The sequence below is a fragment of the Oncorhynchus clarkii genome, chromosome 2 (genome assembly GCF_045791955.1).
Source record: "Oncorhynchus clarkii lewisi isolate Uvic-CL-2024 chromosome 2, UVic_Ocla_1.0, whole genome shotgun sequence".
NCBI lineage: Eukaryota > Metazoa > Chordata > Actinopteri > Salmoniformes > Salmonidae > Oncorhynchus > Oncorhynchus clarkii.
The window spans coordinates 58,974,110-58,998,568 of NC_092148.1; the positions used below are offsets into that span (position 1 = coordinate 58,974,110).

The 24,459-nt window shown below is 43.9% G+C and overlaps 1 protein-coding gene across 2 annotated transcripts in view; it reads right to left on the reverse strand.

Annotated features, from left to right (window-relative positions):
- Nucleotides 1-142: 142 nt before the first annotated feature.
- LOC139370752 (zinc and ring finger 1) overlaps nt 143-24,459 on the reverse strand; it is a 32,051-nt gene continuing 7,734 nt past the window's right edge. Inside the window, exons 2-5 of one of the 2 annotated variants that reach the window (XM_071110443.1) lie at nt 14,203-14,298; nt 4,372-4,477; nt 2,797-2,888; nt 143-2,029 (exon numbers count right to left, since the gene is read on the reverse strand). In XM_071110443.1, coding sequence (XP_070966544.1) covers nt 2,831-2,888; nt 4,372-4,477; nt 14,203-14,298 — 260 coding nt within the window. In that variant the 3' untranslated portion in view covers nt 143-2,029; nt 2,797-2,830. The remainder of the gene's footprint in view (nt 2,030-2,796; nt 2,889-4,371; nt 4,478-14,202; nt 14,299-24,459) is intronic. The other variant, XM_071110451.1, reaches the window with a different exon arrangement.

Sequence of the window (24,459 nt, forward strand, 5' to 3'; positions counted from 1 at the left end):
TGTCAATATTAGCTGATGCCTTCAAATTGGGTGAACAAAGTAACTAAATAATAAACATTTACACACCATCATTTCATGAGTAGATTTGTCAAACTTAACATTTAGGCCTGAATCTAGTTAAGGAAATTACATGGAAAAAACATGTTTATTTAGACTTTTATTATTATATTTATCATTACTCATCCCACAGATTGCACATCAAAATCATGAGACAATTAGTTGATACCTCCAAAACAGGCATCCATTCACATCCTTGGAAAAAAAAGTAATCAAAAGACATTAACTAAATAAAGCAAGAAATGAAGGTATGGCCTTTAGAGCGTTGAGCAGGGCTACAGTTAGCAGGAGACGTTAAGTTATATAGTTTATATCATAACTGACTAGTAGTCTGTCTCCCCTGTGTCTGAGAAGCTTGGTGGTTGTCTGCTTGGTGGTACAAATGGTTTTTGTAGTGCCCTCACGGGTATGAAGCAGATAACCCTGCAAAAATACTATTCTCTACATTTTAATCTAGCACAAATGGAAAAAAATAAAATATTCACCCATTTGTTCAGTCTTTTTTTCCCCCTCACAGAACCACCATTCTGTTATTCTTTATACATTAGAGGCATTCTGAAGAGTACTGTGAGTTCTGACCGATTTGGAAAAACAAATCTTAAATGTGAATAAATAAATTGTAACCCCGGAATAGCTCAGTTGTAACCCCGGAATAGCTCAGTTGTAACCCCGGAATAGCACTAAAATGTTTGGGTTGATGGGTCTTGAGCACCTCCATTACAATAAGTCAACACAACCAGAGAGGACATTACCTATTTCAGCAGAAAGCATATGGGGCACAGACAGTCTCTTAGGCCAAGATGCATCACACACGCACTCTCACATGAACACACTCAAGGCCTCTACAAAGAAATGACTCATTCTGATCAGTGTCCCCATCACAGCAAAAACCTGGTGGACAAAAATAACTACATATAATATGTCATGTTGATTTTCTGTAACTGTAAACATTAGCGAAATAAAGGGAGAAATGACACATTCACACAGGGAAAATGGACATCTAAATTGTAAACGTTTCAAACACAGACCAACACACAGTATTGTCTCAGACTTCTATTTGACCCTTTAGCAAATCAGGTTCTCACACTACAGAGATCATCATCACCCCAACCACACCACAGGTATGGTGACTGACATCATCCTCACCGCCCCAGCACATAGAAGAACGTAAACCAACGAACCCCAACTGCCCCCTACAACACACAAGCACACATTCACACACCACCAAGCATAAACAATGTACCCCCTCCACACACAGAACAAGTGTAGTTTGACTGGCATCTTCACTGCCTAAACACACAGAGAAGCATAAACTACACCCCTGACACCACCCACCCACACACACAGAAACCTACACAGACAGACCCTGCCTGCCCCGCCAATTCGGCATCTCACACACCGCTACTCCACCTCAAAGCGAAGACTAAGAGAAGCACATGTGACTCCAGCTAATGAGTGAGTGGGTGGGTGCTGTAACTATAGTGATTGGGAGGGCTTCTGTCTGATGATCAGACAACGTCCTGGGAGTCGACCTTTCCCTGGCACACAGGGTGCATCCAGCCCGATTCTTCCTCCCCTGTCTATTCCGGTGAAGGCCATGTGAGGACTGGATCCAGATGAGTGACAGGGAGCGCTAGATTCTGGAGGCTGAATGGAGGGCAGAGCAGGGGGCCAGGGCATGTGGTGGGGCAACTGGCTGGCTGGGGTGGGGGGACAAGCGGCCTGATGAGGCAGTTTGTCTGGAGGGATGGTCAGCCTGGTTGGGCCCGACTGGCAGTCTCTAGGGCTGAAGGGGCAGGGAGGAGGGGCACTCTGTAATGCATGTGGAAGTGACAGTATTGGCTTGATGTTTCTTCTTTTGGTTCAGTTTGCTAGGATTTTTCTTGAAAGATCAATTGATTGGTTGTTTTGATTGTTTCGTTTTTTTGGTTACTTCAGTATCCAGTTATCCATGGTTGGACCATAAAGTGCCCTGAGAGGTTATAGCCATATAATCAAAGTGGATACACAAAGACAGTTAAGGGTGTTATTTTAAATGTATAATTCACACTTACAGAATGCTATAATTTCATACCGACTAAGAAAGTTTTATTCAGGGTGGTTATACTGTACATGCATGTGTGCGTATGTGTGCATTTACACTGAGTATACCAAACATTAGCAACACCTTCCTAGTATTGAGTTGCTCAATTAGTCGGGGCGTGGACTCTACAAGGTGTCAAAAGCGTTCCACAGGGATGCTGGCCCATGTTGACTCCAATGTTTCCCACAGTTGTGTCAAGTTGTCTGGATGTCCTTTGGGTGGTGGACCATTCTTGATACACACGGGAAACTGCTGAGCGTGAAAAACACAGCACTGTTGCAGTTCTTGACACACTCAAACCGGTGCGCCTGGCACCTACTACCCCGTTCAAAGGCACTTAAATCGATTTGCCTTGCCCATTCACCCTCTTTAACCCGTCTCCTCCCCTTCATCTACACTGGTTTGAAGTGGATTTAACAAGTGACATCAATAAGGGATCATAGCATTCACCTGGTCAGCCTAAGTCATGGAAAGAGGTGTTCTTAATGTTTTGTACACTCAGTGTAGATGTTAGTGAGTGAGCTATTTCAAGAGTATGTTCTCATCATATTACTACTACCTAGTTACACTGAGTGAGTGTCCTATTTGTACCATAGTATTCTTGTAAGAATCTCCTGTCCCCAGTCTCCTGTGTGGAAGAGAAGGGATGCTCTCACCTTGAAGGAGTAGTAGTAGCAGCACAGAGGTCAGTCAGTCTGAAGGATGCTCAGGGCAGGACCGATTAATCTCAAACCAGGAGTCTATACAGCTGGGAGAGGAAGAGAGGGGGAAACACAACCATTACATGAATGCACTTATCTCTTTGGCCTCGGTTACGGTATATCACTGAGGCCTAAATGTATTGCCCCACTGCGTATAATTAATCTAGTGGAGTCATTTCAGGCTGGGTAATCTTGTGAGCCTGCGTGCTTACTGTACATTGGGAACGTATTCAGAGCCCTCGACTTTTTCCACATTTTGTTACGTTGCAGCCTTTTTCTAAAATATGCATTTTTTATTCCCTCAATCTACACACAATACCCCATCATTACCAAGTGAAAAAAGGTTTTTAGAATGTTTTGTAATTGTCTTAAATTTAAAAAAACAGTGACCTGATTTACATAAGTAATCGGACCCTTTGCTATGACAAATTAAGCTCAGATGCATCCTGTTTCCATTGATCCTCATTGAGATGTTTCTACAACTTGATTGGATTCCACCTGTGGTAAATTCAATTGATTGGACATGATTTGGACAGTGCATGTCAGAGCAAAAACCAAGCCATGAGGTCAAAGGAATTGTCCCTTGAGCTCCGAGACAGGATTGTGTTGAGGCACAGATCTGGGGAAGGGTACCAAAAAAATTCTGCAGCATTGAAGGTCCCCAAGAACACGGTGGCCTCCATCATTCTTAAATGGAAGAAGTTTAGAACCACCAAGACTTTTCCTAGAGCTGTGCCCCTGGTCAAACTGAGCAATCGGTGGAGAAGGGAGGTGACCAAGAACCCGATGGTCACTCTGACAGAGCTTCAGAGTTCCTCTGTGGAGACGGGAGAACCTTCCAGAACGACAACCATCTATGCAACACTCCACCAATCAGGCCTTTATGGTAGAATGGCCAGACGGAAGCCACTCCTCAGTGAAAGGCACATGGCATCCCACTTGGTGTTTGCGAAAAGGCACCAAAAGGACTCTCAGACCATGAGAAACAAGATTCTTTGGTCTGATGAAACCAAGATTGAACACTTTGGCCTGACTGCCAAGCATCACGTCTCGAGTAACCCTGGCACCATCCCTACGGTTAAGCATGGTGGTGGCGTTTTTCAGGGGCAGGGACTGGGAGACTAGTCAGGATCGAGAGAAAGATGAACAGAGCAAAGTACAGAGAGATCCTTGATGAAAACCTGCTCCAGAGCGCTCAGGCCCTCAGACTAGGGCGAAGGTTCACCTTTGAACAGGACAACGACCCTAAGCACACAGGTTTTTTTCCCCCCTCATCAATTTACTACATTTTAGAATAAGGCTGTAACGTAACAAAATGTGGAAAAAGTCAAGGAGTTTGACTGAATACTTTCCGAATGCACTGTACAGTCCGGACCAGGAGTTGAGTCAGAGGGTTTGTCAAATGGCACCCTATTCCCTATGGTGCATGTCTTTTGACCTGCGCCATATGTGCCCTAGTCAAAAGTAGTGCACTATCTAGGGGATAGGATGTCATTTGAGACGCATCCTGAGAGCTGAGTCGTACCTCACCTTTTGTGATAGATGCAGAGACAAGGCAGTCTGGCGATGGTGTCTCCTTGCTGCAGCTCCTCCAGACAGATCACACATTCCCCGGCATCCCTTGCTAGCACGTCATCTGTGACACACACAAACACATGCATCAGTGAGACACACACACACACACACACAAAAGAAAGCAAGACAACGGTGAGTGGCAATGACACGTCACATCGTACCAAATATGAAAAACAAAGACAGTGTGTCACTGCCACAAGAACAAAACTAAATTCAGTAAAAAACGGGAGACTATTCCAGTAAAGCAACAATAGAACAGATACACCAGAATAGAACAGAGCAAAAGAAAGGCAGCTGTGCACTCTGCTATTCAGGTGGAAGAGCATCCAGTCAGTGCGTCAGAGGAGAGGGAGGACTAGGCCTTGTCTGGTTGCTGCTGTGTAAAACAAACAGCAGGGGGCAGCATTGAGCACAGTCTGGTCTGGACCAACACAACCAGAGAAGAAGAGGCGAAGCAAAAGGGTCCACTGCTGTCAAAATCTGTCCACGCGGGAATACAGCGATAAGCAGACCGATAAGCAGACCGCCTGCCTACCTGCCTTTTGGGACAACGACTCCTATTTTTAAGGCAGAGACACAACCATCTCACACAGTATATACACAGTATCTCTAACACAACTCACTGATGCAGGGTTTTACCGGCTTACACCGGGCCAACACATCGTTTGGCTTCTAGACCCAACATGGCTCACAGTTACTGTCTCTGTGCACAGGCAGATGGTACACGAACCAGAAGACTGTGTGTGTGTGTGTGTGTGTGTGTGTGTGTGTCTGTTACTGGAAACATCCAGCCATTTGTTCAGCAAGGTAATGATCAGCAGGATAGAACACGGTAGCTCATACCCCAACAGTGAGTCACTGAAACACATTTCGCAACAGCCATTGTTCTTAGGATAAGACATTGTGGATTCCAGTAAAACCTAGTTTAAATTTGACAGGAAATGCTGCAGTGCCAGAACAGAGTAGGACACCAGACCACATCCTGTTACAGCAACTCAATACTTTCCCTGGAAACACCAGTGTGCGTGCATCTTTCTTGTCATGACTGTTTTGTTTGAGTGAGAGTGGGGTTTTAGAACAAAGGGTAGACTTAAACAATAAGGCCCAAGGCGGTGTGGTGTATGGCCAATATATCATGGCTAAGGGCTGTTCTTAGGCACAACGTGAAGCAGAGTGCCTTATTGCTTTTATAAACTGGTTACCAACATACACTGAGTATACCAAACATTAGGAACACCTTCCTAATATTGAGTATCAAAGGCTGGTCCATGTTGACTCCAATGCTTCCCACAGTTGTGTCAAGTTGGCTGAATGTCCTTTGGGTGGTGGACCATTCTTGATACACACGGGAAAATGTTGAGCGTGAAAAACTCAGCAGCATTGCTGTTCTTGACACAAACCTGTGCACCTGGCACCTACTACCATACCCTATTCAAAGGCACTTTTGTTTGTCTTGCCCATTCACCCTCTGAATGTCACACATACACAATCCATGTCTCAATTGTTTCAAGACTTAAAAATCCTTCTTTAACCTGTCTCTTCCCCTTCATTTACACTGATTGAAGTGTAATTAACAAGTGACATCAATAAAGGATCATCGCTTTCACCTGGTTGGTCTATGCCAGTGAAAGAACAGTGAAAAAGTATGTTTGTGTCATACCCGTGGTATATTATCTGATATACACATTCTGTTTTAGCCAATCAGCATCACAGACCCAAACTACCCAGTTTATAAAACGGGATGGTGAGGTGGATGTGATGCACTGAACCTCTGGTAGTCCATTCAAAGCATTTAAGGAAGTGAAGGTTATATTTTTAAATGACCCTTAATGAAATGTTTGGTTAGGTTTGAGCACTGGGTGAATACAGTATTAGAACAAAGGAAAGCGGGGGGAGGAGGGATGAGAGACGAGGGAGGGAATGTGGGGAAGCTAAGGTGAAGGGAGGAGAAGACAGCGTGAGATGGAGTGAGAGACAGAAGACATATGCTCTGAATGTAAATCAGCTTAGCTAGCTGCCCAGTCCCGTCAACCCTCTGCCTCCCCCTCTCTCCCCACCTCCTCTCCTCTAACATCCTCAATCTCCAAAACTGGTCCTCAGTAAATTTATACACAGCTGTTCCCTTTCCACACCCTTGCAGATAGAACAATAAGCACCCCCTCCTCCTCCCGCCGTCCTCACCTCCTGCTCCTTAGCTTGTTATCCTCTTAGGAGCTATGGCATCAGCGGCTCGCTTCGCATTATGCCAGCCAGCCAGCCAGAGGGATGGAGTGTGTTTGTTTTTGTGCATGCAATGTTGTGTACATGGGGGGGGATTTAGGTCTAGGTCTTCACACTGCAAAGTACAGTGCAGTATGTGTCTATATATTTGTGTCTGTGGGTATGCATTATTATTTGTGTGAAGTTAGTTAGGTCTTATGTATATGTGTGTGTTTTCTAGGAATCTAGGGGTGTTTGTGAGTGAGTGACTGAATGTGACACTGTTTTAGTAGAAATGTAAGTTGGAGATTGAAGGATAGATGAAGCCAGTCCACGTGAGCTGACCACTGTCTTTTTTGGGCTACGACATTGCATGATGATATTTTAATACCTGTGGTTAAATATAGCCCTTGCAGAGAGAGAGGAGAGTTGGAGAGAGAAAGAGTTTGGCTTTTACAGCACAGGTGATGGCTGCCTGCTAGTCTGGAGGACACACAGAGACAGACAGGGAAGCAAGCCATGCTTGAGAAAGCCATAAAAGAAAAAGTACTTTAATCCTATTTGATGTGTTTGGGAAGAATGCCAAATCTCTGTTGGCAATATACTGTATGCAAATGACACTGAGTGGGAAAGGAGTTTATCTGTGAAATAAAAATGAATAATTAAATAACGTCAAGATATTACACTGTCTCTTACAGTTGATGGCGGACGGTGCTGTTTTTGACCAATATTAATGCACCTATATATTTCTGTATTAGCTGGGTGTCACCACCTCTATGTTAATCTCCTATCAGGATCAATACTGGCTGGGGTGGGCAGGAGTTCACAGGTATAAGCACCATTAAAGACCACTGGGTAAACCACACAAATAATGTGTGGCATTTCTAACCAGTAACCAATATCACAATGTCAATCTGGCTGGCCAGATACCCACACACTGTATGGATCCTCTATATCATTGTAATAGACACACACAACTCTCTAGCTGCTCCACAAACAGAAACAGTAAGAATACAGACAGACACACACATTTATCACTGCCACTGCGGACAGGGTGTGTGTGTGTATGTGTGTGTGAGGTACATTGGCCATGCAGAGAGATCTGCTGATGTGTGACAGGAAGCGGGCCCAGCTGATTGACAATGGGCCACAGAGCATTCTGGGAAATAAGATAAGCCGCAGCCCTGTCCCTATGTGTCACTAACTCAGGGGATTACAGAGCGAGAGAGGGGGGGGGGGGGGGAGAGAGAGAGAGGACAGAGAGACAGAGAGGAAGAGATGGAGAGGGAGAGAGAAAGCAAATGTGTCAGAAATCAAATTTGAAAGGACAGTTGAAAAACAACAACATCCTCTTACTCTTTATCAGCCATCTCTGTATCACTCTCCAGACTCTTCCATCCTTCTCAGTCACACTCTGTACTATTCCATCCATCCCAGTCAGTTTCGCTCTACTTTTGCTGCTCACTATCAAGCCAGGCAACCTGGGCTACTATTGCCGGATACCAAGCACGCTGAGCGGTTAGCCCTTGTTTTAGGACCACCGATTTCCAGAGGTTTCTACTGCTGGCGTCTCTCATTTCACGGAGTGAATAGCGTGCTCGTCCTACTATCATTACTATCATGCCTCCGAAAAAAGGCAAGGACCACATCTCTGCTGGACAGGTACGTGAACTCTTGGAGAAGCAGAACGTTTTCTATAAGGAAATGATACTTCAGCAGGAAAAGAACTGTAAAAGCTTCATACAAATGATCATGGAGTCGACCAACAAACAGCTGGACGACCTGACTAAAGATGTACAAGACATTAAAACAAGCCTTCAGTTCACACAGAAGGATGTGGATGAAGACGCACTTGAAGATACACTTTCCAGAAACTGTTCCTCGATGCGGAATGGAATCATCACAGTCAGGGAGGGCCTCCAGAACATGTCTGGGAAGGCTGATTACCTGGATGGACATTCGAGGAGAAATAATCTTGTAATAGATGGTATCCAGGAGAGCCAAAGTGAGACATGGGCTGAATCAGAGGACAATGTTTGAAAGCTGTTTTCTGAGGAGCTACAACTGGATCAACAGGTAGAGCTGGAACGTGCTCACCGGTCTGGGAAACCAGGGGGCACTGGTGGTGCAAATGGAATCAGACCCAGGACAATTGTAGTGAAATTCCTCAGGTTTAAGGATAAACATGCAGTCCTTGAAAAAGCCAAACGTCTTAAAGGGTCCTTCGTCTTCATCAATGAGGGTTTCTCAGATGCAGTCCGTCAAAGAAGGAAGGAACTAATACCAGCCATGAAGGCTGCAAGAGAACGAGGTGACATAGCATATCTGAGGTATGACAAACTGATTGTTCACCTCAGTTAACTCCCAAGGAGTTAGGAGGAGCAACAGACAAGTCATTCCAGCTCCACACACACATCTCTCAGATTCCAACTGCTGATTCATGTTTGGGCATATAAATACTGTGCATCTACCAAAGAAAGGTCTGTTAATTGCTCACTTGAATATATGCAGTTCAAGGAACAAAATTCATGAAATATGCTGTCTAGTGCAGTCAAACAATATTCATGTATTGGCAATAACAGAGACTCACATGGACTCTTCTCTTGAGGATGCTGAGATCTCTATACCTGGATATAATTTGTTCAGGAGGGACAGAAATAGATATGGGGGCGCAGTTGCAGTTTACATCCAGAGTCATATTCCAGCAAAACAACGTAAAGACTTCATGTTGAATGGATTAGAGGTGCTACGGGTACAGGTGGATTTACCACATTTGAAACCAAACTAGTTGGTTGCTGCTATAGGCCACCTGGTGCTGATGTGAAATATATTGATGTAATTTGCGAAATGTTGGATAAGGTATCTGATGAAAATAGGGAAATATATTTTGGGGGGTAGATATGAAATATTGCTTTTTTTAACACCAACTGTCCAATGAGAAAGAAACGTATTTCTGTTGCCAATGTACAGTTGAAGGAGGAAGTTTACATACACCTTAGCCAAATACATTTAAACTCAGTTCTTCACAATCCCTGACATTTAATCCTAGTAGATATTCCCTCTCTTATGTCAGTTAGGATCACCACTTAATATTAAGAGTGTGAAATGTCAGAATAATAGTAGAGAGAATGATTTATTCAGCTTTTATTTATTTCATCACATTCCCAGTGGGTCAGAAGTTTACATACACTCAATTAGTATTTGGTAGCATTGCCCTTCAATTGTTTAACTTGGTTCAGACATTTCGGGTAGCCTTCCACAAGCTTCCCACAATAAGTTGGGTGAATTTTGGCCCATTCCTCCTGACAGAGCTGGTGTAACTGAGTCAGGTTTGTAGGCCTCCTTTCTCACACACGCTTTTTCAGTTTGGCCCACAAATTTTCTATGGGATTGAGGTCAGGGCTTTGTGAAGGCCACTCCAATACCTCGACTTTGTTGTCCTTAAGCCATTTTGCCACAACTTTGGAAGTATGCTTGGGGTTGTTGTCCATTTGGAAGACCCATTTGCGACCAAGCTTTAACTTCCTGACTGATGTCTTGAGATGTTGCTTCAATATATCCACAATTTTCCTTCCTCATGATGCCATTTGTTTTGTGAAGTGCACCAGTCCCTCCTGCAACAAAGCACTAACACAACATGATGCTGCCACCCCCGTGCTTCACGGTTGGGATGGTGTTCTTCGACTTGCAAGCCTCCCCATTTTTCCTCCAAACATAACAATGGTTGTTATGGCCAAACAGTTATATTTTTGTTTCATCAGACCAGAGGACATTTCTCCAAAAAGCATGATCTTTGTCCCCACGAGCAGTTGCAAACCGTAGTCTGGCTTTTTTATGGTGGTTTTGGAGCAGTGGCTTCTTCCTTGCTGAGCGCCCTTTCGGGTTATGTCAATATAGGACTCGGGTACAAAAGTATCTATATCCACTGTAAAACGAGTCCTCCAGCATCTTCACAGGGTCCTTTACTGTTGTTCTGGGATTGATTTGCACTTTTCGCACCAAAGTACGTTCATCTCTAGGAGACAGAACACGTCTCCTTCCTGAGCGGTATGACGGCTGCGTGGTCCCACGGTGTTTATACTTGCGTACTATTATTTGTACAGATGAACGTGGTATCTTCAGGCGTTTGGAAATTGCTCCCAAGGATGAACCAGACTTGTGGAGGTCTACAATTTTTTTGTTGCAGTGATCATAACTTGGTTGCACTCACTAGGAAAACTAAAATACCAAAGCTGGCCCTAAGATAATCTACCTCAGGTCCTACAGAGGGTTCAATCAGGACTCACTCACTAGGAAAACTACAATACCAAAGGCTGGCCCTAAGGTAATCTACCCAAGGTCCTACAGAGGGTTCAATCAGGACTCACTCACTAGGAAAACTAAAATACCAAAGGCTGGCCCTAAGGTAATCTACCCAAGGTCCTGCAGAGGGTTCAATCAGGACTCACTCACTAGGAAAACTACAATACCAAAGGCTGGCCCTAAGATAATCTACCTCAGGTCCTACAGAGGGTTCAATCAGGACTCATTTGTGGATGAGATTAAAAATGTGCAACGGTTAGAAGTGTGTAGTAAGGATGATCCTGAAAATGTCACTTAAGTTTATGAAATAATTTATGGTTATAGTTGATAAGCACGCCCCTTTAAGAAAATGCACTGTGAGGTCAAACGGTGCCCCATGGATTGATGATGAGCGGAGAAATTTAATGATTCAACGTTATGATGCCAAAAAAGTAGCAGATAAATGTGTCACTCTGTTTGATAAGCAAAGTTATTGTAAATTAAGAAATCTTGTGACCAAGCTAAACAAAGGAAAGAAGAAGGGATTCGATCAGCACAAAATTGATGAAGGGTGATGGGAAAAAGCTGTGGGGAACGTTGAACACTGGGTAGGAATTCGAACGTGTTCGCCTTTTTTTGTTGAATCAGAGGGTAAATGTATTACAAAACCACATGACATCCCAAACTACTTTAATGAATATTTTACAGGCAAAGTGGACAAGTTGAGGAATGCTATGATTCCAACTGATGGCTCAGTGGCATATACCCTTATAAAAGATTGTATCATGAAGGAGAGGCAATGCATGTTCGAATTTCATCAAGTAGAAAGTGAAGAGGTAGAAAGGATGCTGTTGTCTCTTTCAGATGACAAGTCACCTGGTACAGATAATCTTGACGCCAGATTGCTTAGAGCTACAGCTAGCCAAATATCTACCCCAATCTCTTATATTTTGAATAAGTGCTTGATGTAGTGGGTGTGCCCAGAAGTCTGGAAAGAGTCAAAGGTTATTCCACTACCTAAGGATAAAAAAAATCTGCATTCACTGGTCCTAATAGTCGTCCTATAAGTTAGCTGCCTGAGTTAAGTAAATGATATCTGTACAAATCAAGGATTATTTCTAATGTAGTGATCTGATAACGGGTTTCCAGCCTTAGCACAAATGACAGATGATTGGTTAAAGAGTATGGATGACAGGAAGTTTGTTGTGTTGCTAGATTTCAGTGCTGCTTTTGATGTAATTGATCATGAACTGTTACTAGGTAAACTCAAATGTTATGGCTTTAAGTCTGCAGCTCTATCCTGGATGGAAAGCTATCTATCCAGGAGAAGGCAAAAATGGTTCTTTAATGGTAGCTTTTCAAACAATAAATATATACACTGTGGTGTTCTTCAAGGAAGTTGCCTAGGCCCACTTCTCATTACCTTCAGTAATGAACAAAGCAAGTTTGGTCATGTATGCTGATAACTCCACAATGTACAGCGCAGCATCAGAATGTAATGAGCTAACAGATGTACTGAGCAGTGAACCAAGAATGGTGTCTGAGTGTGTTGATATGAACAAATTGTCACACTTAGAGTACTGTCCAGTTATATGGTCAATCCCTGGTCCTATCACACATAGAGTACTGTCCAGTTGTATGGTCATCTGCAGCAAAGAAAGATATAAAAACATCTCCAAATCGCTCAAAACAGGGCTGGTAGATTATCTCTTCATTGATCTAACCATATGAATATTATCCAAATGCATCAGAATCTCTCATGGCTTCACGTTAAAAACAAATTACAATCTAGTCTTCTGATTTTCTTTAGGAATGTTATATTTACTTTTTTTTTTAAACAACAGTATTTTTCAGTCCAGTTAGTACATACTAGCAACACACATAACCACCAAACCAGACAGGCAAATTCAGGGCAGCTAAAACAACCCAAGCCAAGGAGATATAGAGACATATATATATATATATATATATATATATATATATATATATATAGAGAGAGAGAGAGAGAGAGACATAGCTGAATGGAACAATTTACCAATCTATATTTCTCAGGCAAAATGTAAATCCACCTTCAATAAGAAAAAAAATAAACATCTAATGCGATAGACCATATGACTGGACGGCAAATAGATAGCATCAACTGAATGTTAAGTGTTTCCTGTCAGGTATTTTAATGATCTGTATTGTCTACTTGTTGAATGTTTGAGAAGTCTTGATTGTGGTTGTTTGTAATGTCTTGTTAATTGGTGTTGGACCCCAGGAGGATTAGCCAGTGTTACGGCGTTAGCTAATGGGGATCCTAATAAAAATTACAATCTCAATCTTTTTCTACCCCCATTCCTTTTCAGCCCCTCATCTAGCTCCTTCTCCGTCCTGACAGACCTGGCTTTAAATGAGCCCCAGAAAGCAGACTGGTCATACGTGACACGCAGCCCACAGGGTCACCTTCAGCCCCAGACCGGAACGGAAAGTGCTCACTCAAACAGGTAGCAGTCAGTCAATCACAGGGGTGACCAAGGCTGCAGGCAGCCATCTCAGCTAGTCACGCTGTCACTCAAACAACCTGGAGCCAGGCCGGCACACATGGTCACAGGAAAAGAACAGCAGACAAGGACCCATAATGCCCTGGGAAAGCTGATTGTATACCTGAATCGACTCGGAATATATACCTGGCTTGACTCCTTGAACATACTTATATGTGCCTAGCTGACACTCTGAACATTTAACTGTCTCTCCCACAATCTGAGCATACTGATTACACATGAACCAAAACCAATTACAGAGCTCATGGCATACATACACTATCTCTGTGTATGGCTACTGTATGGTGCATGTAGATCAGGTTTTTCTTGTTTAGATACTGATTACTTAAGTACAAGCAGCTCAAGCCATTGATATAGAAATACAGGATTCTAATTCTATTTCTATGGCTACAGTCTGCAATGGACAATCCTGAACTCTCATATCGAGGCATGTCCACAGACAGACAGTAGTAATATGGAGAGAATCGATGGAGGGAATAACACTCGCCGTGACCCCCCAGATCTGGTGCTAGAGAGACGGCTCATATAAAGTTCACGTCTACATTCCCACAGTCACAGCCAACATCGACATGGGGAGAGATAGGGGGGAGAGAGCATCATAGGAGACGGGGATGAGAGGCTATGTGAGAAAGAGAGAGAGAGAGAGAGAGAGAGGGCTAATGAGAAGAATGCAAAGATTCAGAGGAGGAAAAGTGACAAACAAGAGGGGAGAGAAGAGATCAAGAGCAGGATATAGGGTCTGGGTAGAGGGAGTGTGTCTCACCATTATAGGACAGGCGGGGCTTGCTTAGACACATGATGAAGTGCACCTCCATCTCATTGGACGCCACAGACTTGGAGCAGACAGGACACTTGAACCCTGTGGAGAACGAGGTTAGACCTTAGTATATACACACACGTTACACTGGCGCTCAAAGCAACCATCCAATTTACAACAGTGAATAAGTGAAACAAATTATCTTAGATTATTACAAAACAATGTTCCAAACTAAAATAGGGGCACCACAAACATTGGAATCAACCATGTAGTCACACTGAATCACTTGGTCTGTCTTTTCTAGTCAGCCCCCTTTGCATGACAATGTGATACAGACCTGTCCCCTATTAATCATGTAATACAACACTTATCATCTGTAAAAACGTTGAATGTTTACCTGCATATGGAAAGGGACTGCAGATGGAAATGAGCTGTGTTACAAAATCTGGTGAGATATACAGTATGTTGTCCCTGACGAATAAACTAAACTATTTTTCAAACTGTGTTGATACAAATCTGGCACATAGAGTGAGTCATTAATCACATACTGTATATCCCATCCCAAATAGCAGACATGACTTACTGCAAAGCCCTATTTTAGCTATCTCCCTTACGATGTTTGGTTTCAGCTTTGTGCATACAACAGCATTAGCAAAGCAAATAACAGGAGATTACATCAATTCCTGGCGTCGCTCTCTATCCAGCCACGGGTTGAGTTTTGCATCATGATCTCTCAATACTGCTTAAACACAGACACTAGTAGTGTTCAGCTGGCTGCACCCAACACTTTAAAATGTACACAGCAACCATAAAACAGACACCAGGGTAGTGTCCGAAATGGCACCCTTCCCCTATATAGTGCACTACTTTGGAATATAGGGCTCGTTTGGGACGCAACCCAGTAGTGTTTAGCTGGCTGCTGCACCAAACCCTTTACATTTATTTACACAGTTACCATGCCAGATCCCACAGCGCTGGGCTGGACTTGCCAGTGTTTTAATGCACAATAGCAGGCCATTATCACGTTGGACATGAAACCACTCAGTACAGGGACCACGCTGTGCTGTGTGTGCATGGCCAGAAATGAGCTCAGCCGTGCCAAAATCAGCGTGCTTTTGGTAGAATTATAACTATGCACTCATGAAGATGTTGCTATTAATTTATACTGGTAGCATATGACCGAGTTATTCTTCATTCCTAGTTAGTTATTCATGTAATGTTTTAGAAATGGTACATATGTGCCGCTGGGACAGCAGTGGGCAGAATGTGTCCTTCCGTATTTTCTCTTTACTCAGTAGAGGGAAGGACAGCATAAATGTGTCAGTGGTGGGATTCGTAACCGTATTGCCCATGGACAATATGTGCTTGGGAGACTGCAGCACTACCGCTATGCCACGCTATGGCACCGGAATGTGTGTTTAGTGTTAAGTCAGGGTCTAAACTCTTTCTATGGAGGCTTGTCTGGTTTCTATGAGTCTGTCTGGGATTTACCTAGAGAGCATAAAGCATTAAGCAGACGGACCACCACAGTCGGGAGAAGAGTTGGAGAGATGAAGAAAAGCTGTAGAGGTCTAGGTAAGGGAGTAGCTTGGAAGATAAGTTTGACAAAGGGATGAAGGTGGGATTGATAGACAGAGGGAGGGAGAAACTAAGAAGGGAAGTAAATGTAGTCAGTAAACCAGGGCCCCCTCCCCACCCACCAGCCCCCCACGGCAGCTGACCCACTTTTCCCCTGGCTGCTATTTTCAGCCCCTCCTTAGGGACAGACGGAGAGGGGGATGGAAGACATTTGAGAGGAAAAAAGAGAGGTGCAGGAGGACTTCATAAGAGAGATGCTCTGCAGAGGTTGGATGGACCTGATGGACAGAGAAAGACCATGAATCCCCTCCCAGAAGGCAAGAGGCCAGAGAGGCCCTGTCTGTAAATGGCAAAGCAGACATTATATGGCAGCATCTCTATGACCATTCCAATGATCAAAGAAGTGTTCAAACAGAGTTCCCTTGACAACACTGTGGACCTTTTACCCTCATCATGGAATGGAAACAATGCTAATTTACCCTTCCCTTTCTTGTTCAGACTTACAGCCATTTTCTCTCACTGAATATAAGTGTGTGTGTCCATCCACTGAGGCGACATCAGCCTCTGAGAACATACTGTAACTGAGAAATAGCACTCTACTGTGAGGTCAAATAGGGGCAAAAGAAAATCACAAGACTGCATCAAAACATAAGCAAACAAAGATATTCCCCACAGTGAACACAGTGTGTGTCATGAACACAGAGCTGGCCCTTCATCAAACCACACGTACAAGACATACTTCATACTGGCAGAGAGAGCACAAATAATCAACACAAACAAATGTACCTACATGAAACTAAGACTAATCACCACACCATAACAGATTTATCATGTGTGATCACGCTCTCCGTGGCTAAAGTAAGTGGGACCTTTAAACAGGTTAAATTCACAAGGCCAGATGGATTACCAGGATGCGTACTCAGAGCATGCGCTGACCAGCTAACAAGTGTCTTCACTGACATTTCCAACATCTTCCTGACTCAGTCTGTATACCTACACGTTACAAGCAGACCACCATAGTCCCTGAGCCCAAGAACACCAATGTAACCTGTCTAAATGACTATCGCCCCATAGCACTCATATCTGTAGCCATGAAATGCTTTGAAAGGTTGGTCATTGCTCACATCAACACCATCATTCCAGAAACCCTGGATCAACTCCAATTCGCATACCGCCCCAACACATCCACAGATGACAATCTCTATTGCACTCCACACTGCCCTTTCCCACCTGGACAAAAGTAAGACCTACGTGAGAATGCTGTTCATTGACTACATCTCAGCATTCAACACCATAGCACCCTCCAAGCTATTTTTTAAAATTTATTTTACTAGGCATGTCAGTTAAGAACAAATTCTTATTTACAATGACGGCCTACAACGGCCAAACCCGGACGACGCTGGACCAATTGTCCTATGGGACTCACAATCCCCGCCGGTTGTGATACAGCCTGGATTCAAACCAGGGTGTCTGTAGTGACGCCTCTAGCACAGAGATGCAGTGCCTTAGACCGCTGCGCCACTTGGGAGCCCATCACTAAATTAAGGACCCTGTGATTAAACACTTTCCTCTGCAACTGGATCATGGACTTCCTGACGGGAGTTGGTAAGGGTAGGGAACAACACATCCGCCATGCTTATCCTCAACACTGGGGCCCCTCAGGGGTGTGTGCTAAGTCCCCTCCTATACTCCTTGTTCACCCACGACTGCGTGGCTGCGCATGACTCCAACACCATCATTAACACCACAGTGGTAGGCCTGATCACCAACGACAATGAGACAGCCTATGAGACAGCAGGCATTGTGGTGCCAGGACAACAACCTCTCCCTCAATGTCCGCAAGACAAAAGGAGCTGATCGTGGACTACAGGAAATGGATGGCTGAGTACGCCCCCATCCACGGGTCTGTAGTGAAGCATGTCAAGAGCTTGAAGTTCCTCTGTGTCCACATCACTAATGAATTATCATGGTCCAGACACACCAACACAGTCGTGAAGAGGGGACAACAATGCCTCTTCCCCTTCAGGAGGCTGAAAATATTCGGTACGGGCCCTCAGATCTTCAAAAGGTTCTACAGCTGCACCATTGAGAGCATCTTGACTGGCTGCATCACCGCTTGGTATGGCTAATGCTTGGCAAGGCTCTACAGAGGGTAGTGCGCACGGCCCAGTAAATCACCGGGGCCAAGCTCTCTGCAATCCAGGACCTCTATATCAGGCGGTGTCAGTGGAAGGCCCTAAACATTGTCAAAAAGACTCCAGCCATCCAAGTCATAGACTGTTCTCTCTGCTACTGTATGGTACGCGGGTCGGTGCACCAAATCTGGAACCGACAGGACCCTGAGCAACTTCTAACCCAAGCCATAACACTGCTAGACCCTTTTGGCACTAACTATTTTGACTTATCACATACGCTGCTGTTACTGTTTTTTATCTATCCTGTTGCTTAGTCACTTTATCGCTGCCTACATTATATGCCACAGGAGGCTGCTGAGGGAAGGGCGGCTTATAATAATGGCCGGAACGGAGCGAATGGAATAGCGTCGCTGTATTTGAAACCATTCCACTCCAACCATTACCATGAGTCCGTCCACCCCAATTAAGGTGACACCAATCTCCTGTGGTATATGTACATATCTACCTTAATTACCTCGTAGCGCTGCACATCAACTTTGTACTGGTACCCCGTGTATACAGCCAAGTTATCGCTACTCATTGTGTATTTATTCCTTGTGTATTTATTCCTTGTGTTATTATTTTTCTATTATTTCTGTTTTTCTTCTCTCTGCATTGTTGGGAAGGACCCGTAAGCACTTCACTGTTACTCTACCTGTTGTTTACGAAGCGTGTGACAAATAAAATGGTATTTGGTTTGATATTCTTACTAGGTAATAGTACAGCCACTATATACTTACCCTGAACAATGTAGAGTACAGATGTCACACAACTGTATAGATATCAAGCCATTGTTAAAGTAACTATGGAGTGGGCATGCTAAGCCCAAGCTGACCAGCGTGCTGCCCCCATGTTCCTGTAGGTGAAATAGAGCCGTCACACTGCGCTTCTGTTAAAGTGTCCCAAGGCGCCTCTCGACAAAGCCGACACTTTTCTCAAGCCGAGCCGACTGACTCAATCTCTGCTTCATGCATTTTTCATGATACCACTGCAGTCCAGCCCCATTCCCCATCGTCAATGACAACGAATTCAAAACCTTACAAAAATACCTGTCTCGGAAGCTCATAAAATGCCCATGACTGGCCACCAGCATTATGATAGCTTCCTTCCTCAGGATCATTACCCTCTCGATACCTAACCCCTCCTCTCCCTGTGTGTGAGAGAAGAAAAACCATCTCCTTTTTTTTAGATGATGTCAAACTGCATTTATCCTTCTTCAGAAGCACTTCAAATGTGAATTACTGTGATTTAAGACAAAATTGTAAACATTAGGCATAAGAAATGGATCACTTAAACCACCAAACAAAAAAAAGAAGTAGATAGATAGGATCAGCACCCTAAATGACTTTAGATCAAATTAACGGTTAGGTTAATTGTTTTGTAAACCACACTCCGACTGAATCAATACATTGTTGTGACAAGTGTATTCAACCGTCACATAAATATCTAGGCTCTAGGCCAGGTTGAAACGGAAGACCGAAAAACACAAAAAGGTTTTGGATAAATGCTACTATTTGCAAATAACAATGAACTGCTGATGGTAAGGCAAGGCCATGCATCTGACACAATATTTCACTCATGTGGCACAAACATCACTGCATAAGCACAGTTAAAATACCTCAGAATAATTTCCTCCACACGGGTCTTTTGGGGGCCATAAGTGAGATTTGGTTGGAGGGCCCCTCACGTCACAGTAAAACACTTTAGTGGCCCCCCTCTTGATGGTGGAGAGAAAACTGTGAAGTTTTAAAGTTAATTTCCTGCAATTCTACACATTTTGTCATGGGGCGTAGAGAACATGTTGCAGTTGTATAAAAAATATCATGCAATTCTAGGGCAGAGACAAAATGTGCACTTTTACAGCTAATTTCCTGAAAATCTACCTATTTTTCCATGGGACTGAGAGAGATTTTTGCCATTTTAAAGCTGGGGAAAAGCAGGAGCTGAGACAAAACGCTAGTTGACTTGACAAACAAGATGAACTGGCAACAGACAAACAGAGAACACGGGTATAAGTACCCAGGGGATAATGGGGAAGATGGGCGACACCTGGAGGGGGGTGGAGACAAGCACAAGGACAGGTGAAATAGATCAGATATGCATCTGTTGGTCACAGATACCTTAAATAAAAAGTAGGGTGTGGATCAGAACACCAGTCCGTATCTGGTGTGACCACCATTTGCCTCTTGCAGCGTGACACACCTCCTTTGCATAGAGTTGATCAGGCTGTCAATTGTGGCCTGTGGAATGTTGTCATTCCACAGGCCATAGGCTTGTCTCCACTTCCCTCCAGGTGTCACCCATCTTCCCCATTATCCCCTGGGTACTTATACCTGTGTGCTCGGTTTGCCTGTTGCCAGTTCGTCTTGTTTGTCAAGTCAACGAGCATTTTGTATGCACTCCTCTTCAATGGCTGAGACGTTGCTGAATAATGGCGGGAACTGGAACAGGATGTCGTACACGTTGATCCAGAGCATCCCAAACAGGCTCAAATGGGTGACATGGCTGGTAAGTATGCAGGCCATGGAAGAACTGGGACATTTTCAGCTTCCAGGAATTGTGTACAGTTCCTTGCGACATGGGGCTGTGCATTATCATGCTGAAATATGATTCGTTGTACAAAACCATTCATTTTATATTGGCTCCTTACGCACATACTTTCACACACAAACAGAAGGTATCCTACGCACATACTGTCTCCCTACCCAGCCGACATAGAGTATGGAGACCGTGAAGCCGTGAGAAGTACTCCCTGCCCTCTCCCAAATCTCTGTGGCCCCTGGCCAAGGTCGGCACTGAATTTTGCTCAGACAGTCTGTGTTTAAGATATTATAGAGACATATTGTACAATTATTTTGTTTTACCCTAATTCTGACTAAAACTAAACACATTTATTATAATTTTATTGACTAAAACTACACACATCATTAATAATAATTGTATGATCCTAATCAATTTCATACAATTATATGGTTTCAGGGTGGAATATTCGAATCATTCATTTTAACATATAAATTCCATTAACACTGGGCCACTCAAGGACATTCAGAGACTTGTCCCAATGCCACTCCTGCGTTGTCTTGGCTGTGTGCTTAGGGTCGTTGTCCTGTTTTGAAGGTGTACCTTCGCTCCAGTCTAAAGTCCTGAGCGCTCTGGAGCAGGTTTTCATCAAGGATCTCTCTGTACTTTGCTCCATTCATCTTTCCCGCAATCCTGACTAGTCTCCCAGTCCCTGCCGCTGAAAACATCCCCACCACCATGCTTCACCGTAGGGATGGTGCCAGGTTTCCTCCAGACGTGACGCTTGGCATTCATTTTGGTTTCATCAGACCAGAGAATTAAGTTTTTCATTGTCTGAGTCCTTTAGGTGCCTTTTGGCAAACACCAAGTGGGCTGTCATGTGCCTTTTACTGAGGAGTGGCTTCCGTCTGGCCATTCTATCATAAAGGCCTGATTGGTGGAGTGCTGCAGAGATGGTAACCTTCCTTCTGGAAGGTTATACCATCTCCGCAGAGGAATTATGGAGCTCTGTCAGCGTGACCATTGGGTTCTTGGTCACCTCCCTTCTCCCCCGATTGCTCTGTTTGGCCGGGCGGTCAGCTCTAGGAAGAGTCTTGGTGGTTCCAAACTTCTTCCATTTAAGAATGATGGAAGCCGCTGTGTTTATGGGGACCTTCAATGCTGCAGAATTGTTTTGGTACCCTTCCCCAGATCTGTGCCTCGACACAACCCTGTTTTGGAGCTCTATAGACAATTCCTTTGACCTCATGGCTTGGGTTTTGCTCTGACATGCACTGTCAACTGTGGGACCTTATATAGACAGGTGTGTGCCTTTCCAAATCATGTCCAATCAATTTAATTTACCTCAGATGGACTCCAATCAAGTTATAGAAACATCTCAAGGATGATCAATGGAAACAGGATGCACCTGAGCTTAATTTCGAGTCTCAGACCGTAAGGTATTTCTGTTTTTTTGTTTTTTTTATACATTTGCTTTCATTTCTAAAAACCTGTCTTCGCTTTGTCATTATGGAGTATTGTGTGGAGTGATGAAGATTTTAAAAAATGTTATCTATTTTAGAATAAGGCTGTAACAATGTAACAATGTGGAAAAAGGCAAGGGGTCTGAATACTTAACGAATGCATTGTATAATTTATGCAGAATGCTTGAGGCGATGACAGGATTGCTTTAAGTAGAGATTAATGTTTCATGAAGTGTTAAGATTCATGATTGCCTTAAAATCAATACAAGTTCAAGGTAGAAGCCAAACATTTGTCTAAATGAATTGCTACAATTAATTAAAATAGTGTGTTGGCTTTGGGTGAGTGTGTCATGATGGTCTTCAGAACATCTGGAAACTGAAAATGTATACTTTATTAATTCAAAACCAGATCTTTCCAAGTTAGTGTTCATCTGGCTCACAGTTTTGGCCTGTGGAGGCAGGGCCGGTTCCAGGCATAAGTGGTCGCTAGGAGGCCCCCAAGTGAAAATAAATATATACAGTACACGGAACAAAAATATACACGCAAAATGTAAAGTGTTGGTTCCATGTTTCATGAGCTGAAATAAAAGATCCCTGAAATTTTCCATACACCCAAAAGCTTATTTCTCTCAACATTTTTTATTTGCGAAGATAGTCCATCCACCTGACAAGTGTGGCATATCAAGAAGCTGATTAAACAGCATGATCATTACACAGGTGGTCCTTGTGCTGGGGACAGTAAAAGGCCACTCTAAAATGTGCACTTATGTCACACAACACAATGCCACAAGTTTTGAGGGAGTGTGTAATTGACATGCTGACTGCAGGAATGTTCACCAGAGCTGTTGCCAGATAATTTAAGGTTAATTTCTCTACCTTAGGCTGCTTCCAACCTCATTTTAAAGAATTTGGCAGTATGTCCAACCGGCCTTACGACCGCAGACCACGTATAACCACTTCAGTCCAGGACCTCCACATCTGGCTTCTTCACCTCCAGGATCGTCTGAGACAAGCCATCTGGACAGCTGATGAAACTGGGGTTTGCACACACAAAGAATTTCTGCCCAAATGTCGACCTAACCAGGGTCTTGACCTGACTGCAGTTTGGCGTCGTAACCCACTTCAGTGGGCAAATGTTCACCTTCGATGGCCACTGGCATGCTGGAGAAGTGTGTTCTTCACGGATGAATCTCTGTTTCAACTGTACTGGGCAGATTGCAGAGCGTGTACGGCGTCATGTGGGCGAGCGGTTTGCTCATGTCAATGTTGTGAACAGGGGTTATGGTATTGGCAGGCATAAGCAACGGACAACAAACACAATTGCATTTATCAATGGCAATTTGAATGCACAGAGATACAGTGATGAGATCCTGAGGCTCAGTGTCATGCCATTCATCGGCCAGCTCTAGGCAGTGCATGTCAGAGCAAAACCCAAGCCATGAGGTCAAAGGAATTGTCTATAGAGCTCCAAAACAGGGTTGTGTCGAGGCACAGATCTGGGAAAGGGTACCAAAACAATTCTGCAGCATTGAAGGTCCCCATAAACACAGCGGCCTCCATCATTCTTAAATGGAAGAAGTTTGGAACCACCAAGACTCTTCCTAGAGCTGGCCGCCCGGCCAAACAGAGCAATCGGGGGAGAAGGGAGGTGACCAAGAACCCAATGGTCACGCTGACAGAGCTCCATAATTCCTCTGCGGAGATGGTATAACCTTCCAGAAGGAAGGTTACCATCTCTGCAGCACTCCACCAATCAGGCCTTTATGATAGAATGGCCAGACGGAAGCCACTCCTCAGTAAAAGGCACATGACAGCCCACTTGGTGTTTGCCAAAAGGCACCTAAAGGACTCAGACAATGAAAAACTTAATTCTCTGGTCTGATGAAACCAAAATGAATGCCAAGCGTCACGTCTGGAGGAAGCCTGGCACCATCCCTACGGTGAAGCATGGTGGTGGGGATGTTTTCAGCGGCAGGGACTGGGAGACTAGTCAGGATTGCGGGAAAGATGAATGGAGCAAAGTACAGAGAGATCCTTGATGAAAACCTGCTCCAGAGCGCTCAGGACCTTAGACTGGAGCGAAGGTACACCTTCAAAACAGGACAACGACCCTAAGCACACAGCCAAGACAACGCAAGAGTGGCATTGGGACAAGTCTCTGAATGTCCTTGAGTGGCCCAGTGTTAATGGAATTTATATGTTTAAATGAATGATTCAAATATTCCACCCTGAAACCATATAATTGTATGAAATTGATTAGGATCATAAAATTATTATTAATGATGTGTGTAGTTTTAGTCAGTAAAATTATAATAAATGTGTGTAGTTTTAGTCAGAATTAGGGTAAAACTAAATAATTGTACAATATGTCTCTATAATATCTTAAACACAGACTGTCTGAGCAAAATTCAGTGCCGACCTTGGCCAGGGGCCACAGAGAACTTCTCCCGGCCTCACGGTCTCCATACTCTATGTCGGCTGGGTAGGGAGGCAGTATGTGCGTAGGATACCTTCTGTTTGTGTGTGAA